At 35.1% G+C, this 15,357-nt stretch overlaps 1 protein-coding gene across 2 annotated transcripts; it reads right to left on the bottom strand.

The window, feature by feature from the left end:
- Positions 1-4,440: 4,440 nt before the first annotated feature.
- Positions 4,441-14,741, bottom strand: LOC103979854 (uncharacterized). Of its 2 annotated transcripts, XM_009396070.3 has the most exons (9): positions 14,540-14,741; positions 13,966-14,046; positions 10,375-10,492; positions 10,182-10,276; positions 7,995-8,066; positions 7,433-7,759; positions 7,177-7,282; positions 5,354-5,534; positions 4,441-4,754 (listed from the first exon to the last, which is right to left on the bottom strand). In XM_009396070.3, the coding sequence occupies exons 1-9, from the start codon at positions 14,561-14,563 to the stop codon at positions 4,667-4,669; spliced, it is 1,092 nt and encodes a 363-aa protein (XP_009394345.2). In that variant the 5' UTR covers positions 14,564-14,741; the 3' UTR covers positions 4,441-4,666. The 2 variants fall into 2 exon arrangements, with proteins under 2 accessions (XP_009394345.2, XP_064957475.1); XM_065101403.1 differs by lacking the exon at positions 14,540-14,741 and having other exon boundaries at positions 10,375-10,490; positions 13,963-14,041.
- Positions 14,742-15,357: the final 616 nt, after the last annotated feature.

The following is a 15,357-nucleotide window of genomic DNA, read 5'->3' as shown; positions in this document are numbered from 1 at the left end:
CCAGATCGTTGCGGCATTACGTCGAACACCTCAGGTGCAAGAGAGATCCAAAATGCCCCCGAGACAATCCATCGGTTTCCATTCGGGGCGAGGGTGGGAAGGGATGAAGAGTGTGTGAGAGGAGTGCTCGGTTTGCATGATGAGACAATGGCATGGTTTGTGGAGTACTTATACCCGTAAAGTAGTTGACTTCAAACTTCGATATCAGCATCGGCAAAGAAAGTAATCGTAGAGTCCACCGTAGGCGGCACAAATAAGACGGTGGCAATGACGGAGGAGGAAAAGACACATTAGATGGAAGTCAAAATAATAAGTCATGAATAATAATTACATGAGCACAAAACAAGTGATCGAAAGGTGATGAGCGGATGATTAACTGAGGTTACAGTAGTCGGTAGGAAGGAGATGTGGGAGATTTTAGGTATATAGTAAACAAATACGGGGGGATTTACTTTGTTTCAATATGGGATATTATATAAACAAGAATATAAGGGAGGACTGACACGGAAATACTCACCCCTAATCACTACTGTGTAATGTAAGATCCCATCAACAGGTAAAATCAAGTGTGATTAAAAAATATTTTATTCATATCATAAAATAAGTTGACTATAAGACCACATGTAAGTCACAACGGAGCACACGTCCGAATCTACCTCAGTCATCAAGAGACTACTTGAACTTTCAACCACATTTCTTACGCATACAAACCTGAACTGAGTTTAAGTTAATCTTGGCATCACCAATATCGACACTTGTTAAGGAAAAGGAACTAAAGAGATCAGCATATGCATGGAAAGTAACATGAACTTGGCATTCACGCAATATTTACACAGAATTAAAAGCATGATAAAAAATTTAAATTGGTTGGCCTTGTTTAGTTATTTCTGAGTAATCCAATGTAGAATTATTGTAAGTACATCTAAAGCTATTTTTTAAGTTTCTTATTTGATTGAATAAATCCAAATTAAGATCAGTAGACTCGTCTATCTCTATAAATCAACTCAAATATTAAACTAAATCACAGCTCCTGTTGTCTAAAACATGTGCTTTTTCTGCGTGATCCTTTTTTTATGGGCACGATAAGACACATCAAAGAAAGAGAGAGAAAACAGATCCAGAATGTATAAAAGGTTTGGATTTGATGTATGTTTTTAATGACTAAATTCTAATGGACGACGTGTTCTTTTAATTACATCAAACAATTTTAAACTATGAGCCGATGCTAACCAAAATGAGGGGTAATCAAGTTTTAGATCACACATACTAAAATACCGAAACACTAAAACACGAAAATGAAAGCCAAAATTCATAGTCATGACAAAGAAACCACTGAAATAAGCCCACTAATGGAACATGTCTGGGGAACATCATATAAAACAACAATGAGATAACAAATGCAAGCAAGGATGATGATATGGGAATTGACTGAATATGTCATAGAACTGGAAATATTCGGATGTACTTTGGAGACCAAAAGATCCAACCAAATTGTTTGTGACAATTAATGTTACAAAGATCATGCAAGAATGAGAAAATTGTAGAAAATTGCAGTCTTAAAAGTCGACCATATGTTAGCCTGAAGCTATTCATTGTAGTCAAAGGTCATAATGATTATGTGATACTAAATTTAACTAAACATATGATTCTTTATAAATCTCAATGATGTTATGACTTACGACTTTATTGTTATTGTTGTTATGTTAACACCGCATCCTTCTGTGCACTGATAATATGATCCATCAATACTATTTGGTCTAAATTTCTAAAATCCAAATACAATGATAACTGATGTCTACATAAATTAGAAAAAAGGAATTAATGCAAGACATACTGGCTAGGTGATATAAATAAAAAAAAATCAACAAAATCTAAGCATCAATTACAATATCTAACATGAAGAAGCTACTTATACTTAAAAGGCCAACAACTTAAATTGAGACACAGCAACATTTAATCATGACAGGCAGAACTAGGAATAGGTTATCTATCCAGGCATTAATGATCTACGAAGACTGTCAGTTTCAGCAACTGAGGTAAATAATTCACATCTACATCTGGATCTCAACAGGAAGAATCTGTGTATTCATATTCCTATGTGTCTCAACATGTATCATTTTTCAATGTATATATAGTTCTGAACACTCAGACTAATATTTTTGGAGAGCCCGACAATGGAGAAAAAATATCATGCAAGCTCAACTATTACCTTTATTATAATATGTTCATCAACCAAAATACATTAAAATAATAATTATTATGGTGTATAATGTTCATATCATTCACAGCAACATTACATATACCAAGAAGTACTATATTAAACTATAGACAAAAGGTTGAAAAATTTTACATTTGGACCAATGTGTAGAATCTATTGGTATGTATCATATTGAATCAAGATAACTATAAGTGTGGTGCGTATGAATTGCAGTATAATCTACAGAAGGATCAGTAACTCTTTAAAAGAAAACTTCATGAAAATAACATTCTTGATGAGAAAGAAGAATGCAATACTGAGTGTAAGATCTGAACCCAACACTTCGAGGCTTTTTTCTCTTAAAGAAAAGCAAAGATCACAAAGACCCTAAACAAATGCAATAACCACAACTGTTTAAACCATGTAAAGCAACTAGTCCTGTAATGTCCCAAACCTCATTATATTCATAGTAGATTCCTGCCCACATATTAATATAATACTGCACTCCAAGTTGATAGCTTCATCTGAAAGATATAAAACAGCTTCTACTAGGCATCAGAATCTTTGATACCTCTTTAAACAAAACATAGGGCCTGTGTTCTATGTTTTCAAATAAGAACGAGTGTAAATATTACTCTTAAAACAAGGAAGAGAGATAGAACTAATATTTTCAAGTTTGCGTCCTTGAAACAAGTAGGAGAATTCATGATTTCAAGAAAACCAAATAAAGAAGTTGTAAGATTAATATCTGACTTTGAGAATTCTTTATTGTTTCTGGCCAGTTCCAATGGTTTCTCCCTCAGAGTCCTATAGACAAATGAGTTTGGAATTGAACTAACACTTGTTATAATAACAAGGAACTAAAGTCAAACAAAACCATAATACTTCCTGCCCATAAACTAAATAGCAAATAACACCTTAGGATACTAAATTCAACTCAAACAGGAAGAGAGAGAGAACCAATACTTCTCACATACATTGGATGGAAAAACAAGTGTCAGTCAAACAAAAAATAAGTTACAACTAGAAAGTCAAGTGCGTTAATTAAGGAAGACTGTAAGCAAAAATTCAAACAGTGATCATCGTGGAGAGAGAACTGTTCCATTAATGTCAATAAGCCCTACTTAAAATGCATGTTTCTAAGCAACCATTTAACTTTATTTTCCCTTTCTGGTACTGGGTGTTAAAAACTGGGTTGATAGGGATCTACAGCTTAAAGAAACCTGAGCTGGCATCCATATTATGAGTCAAAACCATGACCATCCACAATCATCAATGATGTTAGTCAGACATTGATTTAAGCAAACAGACAAACTCAGAATAAATGGACAAAGAAAGAGAACAAAGTGGGAAAAAAAGGACTGAATTTATCCATTGAATCTGACTGTTTATACAGGAAAAATACCCTTTATGCATGTGCACACTTGTGCATGCCTGCTTAGACACGAGATTTGAACTAGAATGTTGTCTTGAGAATACAGCAAGAAGTTCTTATGAACTTGTGCATGCCTATTTCATCTAATGCTTTTGGCATTTCCGAAGGCAATTCTCCCTTAACATCGATAAAATAAAGTACAGCAAGAAGTTCTTATTAACTCTAAATCAATTGTCAAAAAGGGGCAAACATATCATACTCAAAATGCACACGATACCAACACCTGCGAAGCAACATAAGGGATGCACATATACATGCATTGTTAACATCACAAGCATGCAGACAGAGATATGTGGTTGCTTAAATCAGACTCATTTGTAGTTGGATTAGGTTCAACTTGGATTCAGGTGGAGTGGACTGCAGAGGAAATTTACATTGAAATAAATACATGAAAAAAACAGTGTGAGAGGGATGGAGCAGACAGAGATACTGGTGTGTGATGATGATTGCCAGAGGATCTTGATGCAAGGATCGATAAGAATGTGTAGACGAATGTACCAATACAGAAATATCAGATATGTTCTAAGCCATAGAGTAGACAATTCGATGAGATCATATCTAACACCTCGTGCACTTCGCTACTTGACAACATGAGAAAATCAGATCACTTGCACATAGTTTCAGTTCATGTCCTTGACGATTCAAATGGCATGGAAGGCATTTATAGCATTCATTCAGCAAGCAGGCTTTCGTGGCAATCAAGACATGAGACTACATCAAAATGCCCAATCAGAGGCCATCAAGAAAATGGGCCATTAACATACAACAAAATTTACACTTCAACGGTTAAATAAATGTCCATGATCCATGAAAGAGGGAACTGCAGAGAAATCTTTGTTAAAAATGATTTAAGAAGCAACTAATTCTTTGAACATATCCTGTAGTCAACACTTAAACCACACACTGTAGCATTGTAATATTTGCTAAGCCTCCAGAAGTTCATAGGACTGGAATGGGCAGCATTAAAGACAAGAAATTGGTATTCTACAAAAACACCATCACATAACCCATGACCCAAAGAGATTAGACAGTACCTACTGGGGCTCATCTTCTGTTATGCTTACACTGAGACTGCGTTGTGCCAATCTGTAGTACAATATCCCCATTGTTGCCATGCATGCCCTGCTCATAAAAACAGTTCTTACGATAAGCTTGTTTGCTTGGAATATTATTTTGCAGTTACCATTATCAGTGATGAGAAACATGACTATACAAGAACCTATTATTTCAAAACATGATGTTAAAATTATAAACATTAAACAACATTTTCACTTTGTTTTACAAATGACAAAATGCCTATGACAAACATGCTAAGCACTTAGAACATCCTTCATAAGTCTAAAATTTCGAAAAGCCAACAAGTTGAAGGCTTGCTCTTTTCAACATCTACAGCTCACATGCTATCTTAGTCATTCAAATGCAAAACTGATCAAACCAGAATTCCAGCAAGAGAGATAAATTTGTCTTCAACTTTCATGTAATTCTTGAATTTTGAATGGATATGTATAAACATAGTAATAGAGATTTATGTTCAACTAACAAGCATGCAACTACAGGTAAATCAGACAACAAATTATTCGGGACAAATTCAACTGCTCAATCATAAAGAACATCACCACCTGATGAGACAGCAAATTTTCATTTCAGAACCCTTCTGATCTTTGTTCCCACAAATTGTCAAAATGAACTTAATATATGATAACAGAAGTAGGAGAAATTACATGATTGCCATGATGAGTAATATTTTCCTGGGGTCCATCCTTGAGGATCTTTGATGACGTATTCTTCCTTCTGGACCATTTGTGTTAGCTTCTTTGCGTGGTGGTGCAGTCACTGGTAGAGTAGGCAATGAACTTGACCAGAAAGGCAGCAACATCCTTAGAAGCTTGTGACGCACAGGACCTGCATTTGAAATCAAAATCATTTGGTACATTGATCCAAACCAAATCCACTTTACCATAAAAAACCAACTAGTATTGGGATGCCTGACTTAAAACAATCTGCTAACGTGATACCTCCTTTGTACTAGAAGGACACTTAAATAAAATTTGTGCATCTACAAACCAACACTTGTTCCTTCGTATTGTAGCTAAACAGGGAAAAACATCATGTAGCATCCAAAAACGTTGGGACATTATGAAGATCCATTACTGTTATGCATCCAGGTGTAACAAATGTAGAGATTGGAAAACTCATATTTAGTGAGTTTTGGGCTTGCATCATAACAATGGTTCAATTTCCAACATTATTTAGTGAAGTTCAAGTAAATCATGTGCCCCATTATGTAATGTTAGTATTGGATTGGTGGTCTAAGGCATCTACTTTCAACCTGAATGTGGACAACAATGCCAACTAGAATTAAGCTGGATGTGTTAAGAAATTAGGATGTAACACGCTATAAAAAGACTAAAATTAGTAACAAAAACTTCAGATGCTGCAATTAGAATTTGTCTTATTCTTGAATTCGCATTTAACTTGACAGATAGGTCCAACCATAATGTAAGTTACATAGTCGATTGAAATTATAACACTCCGATTATCCAACATCAGAAGTGGGCAAGACTAAGATTGGCTTATAAGGGTTTGATAAATATACTACTATCAACTTCAACTTAGGTATTTTGACCAATGATTTATATCAAACAAAGATTATGGTCTAGTTAGCCTATTAGGCCGAGGCCGTGACATTTGATATCAAAACCAACTTAGTATTTAGGCATGATGAGGAGACTCGAGTAGGAAAAGACTACCCGTGGATGGAGTCAAAGGACTCGTCATAATGTGGAGCCATCACTGGGCTATAACTTATATGCACCATGCTAGGGTTTAATTTGGGCTATGCTAGGCTTTGACGAGGACATCAAACCCTTGAGCGGAGGAAATTATAATACCTTGATTATCCCACATCGGAAGTGGACGAGACTAAGATTGACTTATAAGAGCCTGATAAGTGTACTAGTATCAACTTCAACTTAAGCATTTTTTACTAGTGGTTTAGGTCAAATGAAATTAATAGGCTAGTTAGCCAAACAAGCACGGGTCTTGACAAATATAACCCTTATTAAATTTAGTATAAATGTGATATTATTTTTAAGATCTAGGAAAGATAAGAGTGTGAAGTAGATGGCTAAAGTAGCTATTTTATATCCACATTCATAGATGAAGGAAGACATAAATGAGAATTAGAGGAAAAGTGATAAGTAATTGAAAATATATATACACACTAATAAGTATTCACAATTTTGAAACTTCCTGCTGGTTTGGGTTACTTAAGGAAAATCTTAAAGAAAAATTGACATGCACAAAAAGGAGGCTAACAGAGCACAAAAACCATGCTATCTATCGGCAGAAAGGAGAATGCAATTGAAGTTGTATGAATGTAATTAAATAGAATGCACTTGCCACTGCAGGTCATTTATTTATTGAAAAATATCATATAGTAATATTCGGATAATAAAAATAAGCATTGAAATACAGAGATAACCAAGAACCTTCAATGAAATGAATAGACATTAAATGAAAGGGTCTGCTGTATTTATCTTACCGCGTCGTGTATACTTTTTGCTTGTCCCATCTTCATCATCAGCATAATATGATGTTTCAGAATTTTGTCTGCCATGGTAAGTTGGCTTTCTTGTAGCAGCACCAGGCTGTTTGAAACAGAGGACAAAAAATCAGATACAATAAACATTATAGATGACCTTGTGGAAAAAGCCACAGGAAAGCAATATCCAAAACCACATCAAATATCATATATAAAGCTAGTTATTGTCTCAAATGTCATGGCTCAACAGACTCACACTTTTCATAAGATGGGGCTCTTGATCTTGCATAAATTGGTTTTCTAACGCATTAGGACCGTCAACTTCAACAATCTCTGGTTCAAGCTTAGAAGAGCCCACTCCAATAGTAGAGTATAATTCTGAGTACTTATCATCTGTGACTGTTAAAGATAGCATGGGTTTTGAATCTTTAACAGAATTAACTGAACTTGCTCCACCTCTTTCAGTGTCTTCAACAGAAGACATACGCATAATTGGTTCAGAAGCAAAAGCAGGAGGAGGAACACGGTTCTCTGCGGAAAGTGAAACTAGATGATTTCCAAATACATTTTTCTCCAGGCCACTCTGCAACACATGAGACAGAGCACAGAATAGAGTTCAACAAGAAGTGCATTGTGAATGACAAATGACAAATCTGCCACCTGCTTGAAAGATCACTCTGAGACAACAGTCTAATATAGAATAAAAGACATAACAAGGAACTAAAGGATGATAAGCTGGGTATCTAGACAGGAAAAATGTTACCACATAAAGTTAGAAATTTGTAAGTGAGACATAATTTACGAAAAAACAAGCTTACCTGGATTATTGCTTCCTTAAGCTTTAAGTGGAGATGAGATCCCGTATCTTTTATGCTTACAGGGGGCCATATCTGTAACAAGTTATTAATTAAGAGGAAACAAGTTCATAATTGATTTTCAGCACAGACATTATATAAGGATCATAGTGTAAAAACAAAGATCTTGATAACTTAAGGCTGAAAGGAATCAACTTTGTAACTTGTCAAACAAAGGTTTCAGCAAAAACTTCAGAAGCTCAATAATTGTATGGGTCACGGAATGCATCATTAGGCTCTCAGTCTTTTACAAGTAATAAATAAGAAAAACATTAAAACACAGACTAAAATTGTCTTCAGCTAGGGTATCTTTGAATAAATGGAATCTTCTCAATGAGCAGTATGGAAATTTTGCAGAAGGATGAGCCAAACCAATGAATAAACCTTTTCAACAAGGCTTGAACGTGTTGGATTACATTTACAAGAGACCACAGCTTTTTTTCAAAGAAAACTACAAGGGAACAAGTTATGGACACATCAGACAGATTATAGTAGTAGCACTAATGGAAAAAGTTGTCCAAAATAAGTGTAAAATAAATGGAATAAGTGGAATAGCATAAAAAGACAGATGGTTGATTTCCATCGGCTTGCTCGGGTCACTTGAGCTCTGATAATAAAACTACCTAGACCTAATCCAAACCACTAGCAAGTCCAAATTCACAAACCATAATCTAAACCAGGTTACCAGTACCAAACTGGCTGATCAACTTCACCTGATCCACTTTATTATTTGTTCACCAGTCCTTCCCTTTCCCAGTCAATGTCACCACCTATATTGTTTAAGTTCGTGGATAGTCAATGATATGCGGACTTTGTTGCCTTGAACAATCACAAACACAACAAAGCTCAATGTCTTCTTCATATGGCTGAATCTACACCAGGAAACCGAACAAGATTTGGCCAAAATTTCCAGAGTTTCAACCATTTAGGCCACCTGATTCCTGGTTTAACTCAGGTGGTTTAAAGCGAAATTAATTTCAGTTGAAAGTAGTCAATTAGATTTTTTTTTTTAGTTTTTACTCTTGGCATTGTTTATTTAAGATTAAGGAGAGTCACCAGGTGAACAGAGGCCTAATACAACAGGCATACATTGAGGTTGCTCCACGGCAACCTAGGTATCAAGAGTTTGAGTCACAAATTAACTTTGCTTGCAAGGGTAAGGTTACGCACATTAAGTGTGCCTAGACTTTGCAATGATAGGAGCTTCATACATTGAACTGCCGTCCCCGAACAAAAACTATTGTTTCAGAGTGTCAAATAACCAGCTCAGTCAAAGGAGTTAAGCACATAACTGTGGTTCTTCGACGAGGATTAAATTTAAGCAGCCGCTCTCATCTCCTTTGCTAACGTAGAGAATCTAGTTGATTAGCAGACTTAGCAACCAAACCAAAAAGAATGGAACTAAATTAGTTAACCTATTCTTCTTTATCTTGGTTATCTAACCACAAACCAAAATACAGCTTGAAAGTTTTTCCGGTCAATATTGTTTGTAATTGAGAAAAGGTAACTATGAACAACTTTCAGCAGTTTTAGTTTTTAAATGCATATAAAACTAAATAAGTTACAAGGTTCTGATGTCTAAAAAAGTTAAAAGAATCATTAGACTAATTCCTTGAGTTTGCTCAAACTTTCAGATATTGTACTACTACAATTTCCTAAAAAGATTATTAAGGATGTTTGAACTCAAACAAGACCATCATGCAACTTTAAAAATTTCCAGTACTTTCAATCTAAATCAGCAAACAGTAAAATACTGTATTAAAACAATGCTTCTTCATACTATTCTACGTCCTTTCTTCTCCAGTTACTTTTAATTATTTTGATCTCTTTATGATTTTTATATTTTTCCGCACTTGTTTAACAAAATTTAAAAATCAAAACTACCAAAATTCAATTTGGAACTACTAAAAAACTAAAACCACTACAATGTTGAAAATAGAACAACAAATATTTGGCTGAAACTGTAGTTCAAACTAATACTTCAAACATTACTAAGACAATTGCACACACTACAGATGAACAGATTAAATCATATGCATTCATTCAAGTCTCGTCTTTTGAGGGGTAAAAAACATTGTCTTAACCCATCACTTGCCATCTGAATTCTGTTCTGCAACCAACAAAATGAAAGGATTTGGTGGTATAACTTACAGGGGAAGAACATGCAGGACAAACATATCCTGCAGGGGCAGTTTGAGGTGGGAAACTTTTGATATGTGAGACCAAGCAATGTGTGTGCATAAGATCTGAAATCAGAAAAACACAGCAATTAACATATTGTGAAATAAGCAACTCAGATCTTTAAGAAATACAAGTAAAGATGTAAAGTGAAAAGTTAACATACGCAAGCAACCCAATCGATTAGTTTGATCACTCCCGGCTTCCAATGCAGCATTGCACAAACAGCACATTGGTGGCCAGTCATACTCCCCATCAACTACCCAATCAGAGTATTTTTTTACCTAAAGGTTAAGAAAACAAGAGTGATCTTTCCTCAGAATAGAATTTCTCATATAAATTAAGCAATCGGAACAAAAGTCATTGTATCAACTATATATCTGTTATCTAATACTTGTTGTGAACATTTCAATAACATATTTATAGCATACGAACATGTTGATTTATGTTATTAAGGAAAGGCACGATATCATGTGGAGACATACAAGAATTTTCCTACTTAGATTTTTGCAGTATAAATTGTCTTCCTCAAAAATTGGCAAAGTATCATGCCTAGGAATTGGAGTCCACATAAGCTAACTAAATCATCAATACCTATCAGAATTGATTTTCTTGGGGAAAGACTGCAAATGAAATACATTCAATTTGAACTAAAAAAAAACAGAATAATCCATGAATACTAAGTATAAGCAGGCAGGTAGGATTTTCAGAAAAAATCCCTTCGAGTTTTACTCACTCTAGGTACATTGATAGATGGACACCTAAGAAGCACAAACATGGACACAAGACATGAACACAACACCACAAGGACACGGCAACACATCATTTAAAAAAAAATTGGGATACGGACACGGCAAGGACACGTATTTTTTAATACCCACACACACATATATTATTTGATTTACATGAGTTTTATATATTACTCAAATTATTATATTTTACAATTTATTCAAATTATTATAATAATTACAGTTTATTCAATTTATAGTTTATTCAAATTATTATAGCAATTTAATCAGGGATTCAGAAACTGTAAAAAACAGATTAAAAAATAAATAAATAGGTTAATAATATGTTAACAGTTTAATCAGAAGCAGTAAAAAAAACTAAGGTTAAAAAAATAGGTTAATAATATGTTTCAGAAGCAATAAAAAAACCCAGATTAAAAAAAACAGAAAGAATAAAAAATAATAATATGTTAATAATGTTTATAGCAGTAAAAAAAAGCTAAACATTAGTAAACGGTATATGCCTATTCGAGATACCTTCAGCTTGCGACACCACATGGTTAAGGAAGAAGCTCTACAGAGGGGTAACTTCAGTGCATAATTCCGCCTCTATTGAGGGGCTCGAGGGGCATATGGTCTGACAATGCACAACGACAGCACACGACTTTGCCTTTGCAAAGGGGTGCTCGGGGCGAATGGTCCGACGACAATGCGCAACTTTGCCATTGCAAAGGGGCACTTGGGGTAGATGGTCCCACGACATGAGAAGGCAACACACAACTCTACAAAGAGGCACTCGGGACGAATGATCTGATAGTGCACGATGACAACGAAGGGAAGCTAAGCCGATGAGGAAGAAGGAAAACCCATGATGTGCCAGGGTTTACTCGGGACAGGTGGTATTTAATGTTGAAATCCTCCCCGAATCCGTGAGGAAGAAGGATTACGGAGGTTCTCGACATCTTCGCATGTGACCACCGAGTTGGACTCGAAGGTTCCCTAATGCCTCCGTAGGCGACCACCGAGTCCGACACGTGAACGACATATCCAACAAATTAAACAAATAAAAAAGACATGTGTCAGGTCATGCCAGAGATGAATCCGTGTCGGACATAGGTACGTCACCCAAATCACCATGTCGATGCTTCAGATGGACACCCCACTTAAATCACTTTAGGTACACATAGTAGGATGAAGCTGAAAAAATGCAATATGATACTTGCAAGACAAAAAAAATTGCAAACTAAAAACACTCAAATTTAACTTTTGTTTGTAGTAGTAGTGGTCATTTTCATCACTGACTTATTAAGCTTACCAACAACAAGTTGGAGCACATGGAATGAATATTGTATCAAGATGAAATAGAAGTCGGGCCACTGAAAATATACAACACAATGAACAACTTATATATTTGCAGACTGTACAGAGTAATGGCATCACAGACCAACAAAGTAATATGTAGCAGTAGGTTGGACAAATGTAAGCGGAGAGATGCAAGGTGTTAAGCAAGCAACATATTTCTAAAGTAGACTAAACAGAATGCATCAGGAGTAAGTATAGTATAAGGGTTAATGAATTAAAATTTTGTACTTGAGTAATCAATCATTGACAAACAAACAATAATCTGAAAAAGTTCTTCGGTAAAATGGTAAAACAATCTTTTTAATATCCTTTAAAAAGATCCACAGAAACAGTGAAATGGATTGGTGAAAGAATACTCATTGATTGAGATGGTATTATAAATCCGAGGAAGTTCATTGACAAAATGGTCCGAGAAAATTTTCAATTTCCTTTGGAAAAACCATGAGAACAGTAAAAAGATAGTTTTATTCAATCAAGTTGTAAGCATCAGGTTCAATTTTAAATGGATTGAATAACATTCTAAGAAAAAGTTAAGATATATATGTTCTAAAATCATAGTAAGGAAATTAGATAAAATCCTGAAATCCTAACAAAATCTAAAGCCTGTGAATAATATATCCATGTAACATGACTTTCAACCAATAGCTGATAACTAATGAACAATATCTGCATTTTCATATCATATACAGCAAAGGTTCACTCATCTAAATGTAGGTATTTACAATTGTCCTAAGTTAGAGGTCTTCGAGTCTAGATCAGGCATAGATCCCTGATATTGGTTCAGGAAAAGTATATTCTGAGCTTCTTAAATGTAGAGAAACATTTAGAAGAAGCTGCATCATGAGTACTCTTAATGGTAATAATTATTTAAAGACTCCGGATCAAGAAATTGATAAGCATAAACTTGGTGAAGAAATTGATATATAGGAATTTTATCCGATAGAATGTACAAGCTGGTGCAATATGCCTCAGTGCTCTGGAAGAATTATAGTTTAATACAGTAGTATCATAGTACTATTATACCAATATACAGCAAATACCTACCATGCAACAAGATTAAATGTTCATGTGCTGTTTCCAGACTTTTTTTTCTCCTTCAACTTACCTAAAGCTTTGGATACAACATATTAGTTTTCCCACCTCATTTATTATGTTCTAGATGCCATTTGTTATGTTTATTGCTTTTTACTTCATTTTTCACCATACATAGATCTCGATGTAGAACAGCCACCAAGGAAATTTGCCCATGAGATGGGCTAGCACAAAAAAAAAAACAGATTCCAACCTGTGGTGCTAATCGATTGTTAATCCTTAATGCAATGAGCAGTAGTTCACGAAATTTGTCCATGAGAAAGATCACATGTATAAACTCCAATTGTTGGAGAAAATAAAAGGATATTCCATGTCACTGACTTGCAAACCTTGATGGAGCTTTTAGGATGTTAATTGACATCCTAGTCGTTGTAAATGAGCTGACTAACCCACAATTCTGGTCACAAGAGCAAGAAAACAGTCGTCCACAATTAACTATTAACACTACAATAAATAGGACTTCAGAATAAATCAAAAGAGTTGTATTTGGCAGGTTTACAACCCTAGTTACTATACGTAAGGTAGTGACATACTTAAAAATGTCCAGGCACAGAATAATAGGTTGAGATGATTACCACGCAGATCTGATGTTCCGGGAAACATATGCAGTCTCCACAAACGGGAACCTTGTGGACAAAGCAATAAAGCCTGGTTGCCTGCAACCGAATCCTCCATTAGTTTCAAGAAAACAACACAACCCAAAAAATCAAATGCGTGATACTCTAGCATTAGCAAACAAACGGAACACTCTCTACTGAAAGGAACCGAACAATCAACGGAAACCAATATCTTCTCTGAATCATGATAAAACTACCAAAACCTAACCCAAAAAAAGATGTCCTACCATTAGAAAATCTTTCAGATATTAAGAAGATATAGTTGAAACAAATCCAGTTAAAAGAAGTTATCGAACGAATGCTTGATAGATCCATCCCTACAACTTAACAATTTCAGTCAGAAAACTGCGCTATCTATCTCCAATAATTCGCAAAGGGTACTTCAAATCCCGAATCGCGTAGCTCTCCAAAGGTCCAAATCCGATTGTAACCCGATTGAAGGATCGAAGAGGAAGGGCGTGAAACGAAAACTACCACATCCTGGTGTCGAGCGAGGGCAACGAGATGACTAATGGAATCGGATCGGGGCTACCTTGCGGCATTTGCAGACGACCATCGCATCAATCGACGATCCCGGGAGGAGCGGCGAGAGACGGAGCTAAAAAAGGATGGGAGCAAAGCTTGAGATTAGACTGATTCGACAACGACAAGATGAAGCCCGGAGGGGAAGAGATCTGGGGAGCGAAGGAACGACGAGCTGTAAGACGCCGAGGGCCAGGAGAATGGAATTAATTAATAGTCGATATAAGTAAATTGAAACCCGGACTGCGGAGTGAGACGAGTGCGTCCGTTTCGGGATCTGGGGAAAAAAGGAGAAATCAGGACCGTTCGATTATGATCGTGAGACCATGATAAATAGCCGAGTCAGAATTTATATATCGTGGAAATAAAAAGAAAAAATTCGGAGATCGCAGCCGTCCAATTCAGATCGCATGGCCTGATTACTCCTTTTTGTTAATTATGTGTAGAAAATTTCTTAATTATTCACTAAATCTTCTACAAAGTTTATATAATATTTTTTATAAAAAATAAGTAGTGAAGATGAGATTCGGGCTTAGGATCTTACGATATATTATCAAAGTCTCTATCAATAATTAAAATTTTGAATCTTTACTTTTTAATAAGAAATTTTGATATATCATCATCAGATTAATACTTAAAATATTATAAAAAGTTTGACTAATCATGTACAAAATATCCACTACGTATAAGATATTTACTAATTATTTTTAAAATATTTGATATATATGAAGTATGAGAAACTATAAATATTTATTTTTACTATACACGAAATATATATTAATTAGGATATAATATTTAAAATAAAAATAAAAAAATATTATATCAAAT

The sequence above is a fragment of the Musa acuminata genome, chromosome BXJ2-3, assembly GCF_036884655.1.
Source record: "Musa acuminata AAA Group cultivar baxijiao chromosome BXJ2-3, Cavendish_Baxijiao_AAA, whole genome shotgun sequence".
In the NCBI taxonomy this organism is placed as follows: Eukaryota; Viridiplantae; Streptophyta; class Magnoliopsida; order Zingiberales; family Musaceae; genus Musa; species Musa acuminata.
The sequence above is the reverse complement of the archived record's forward strand: the minus strand, read 5'-3'. Positions and strand labels throughout refer to the sequence as shown.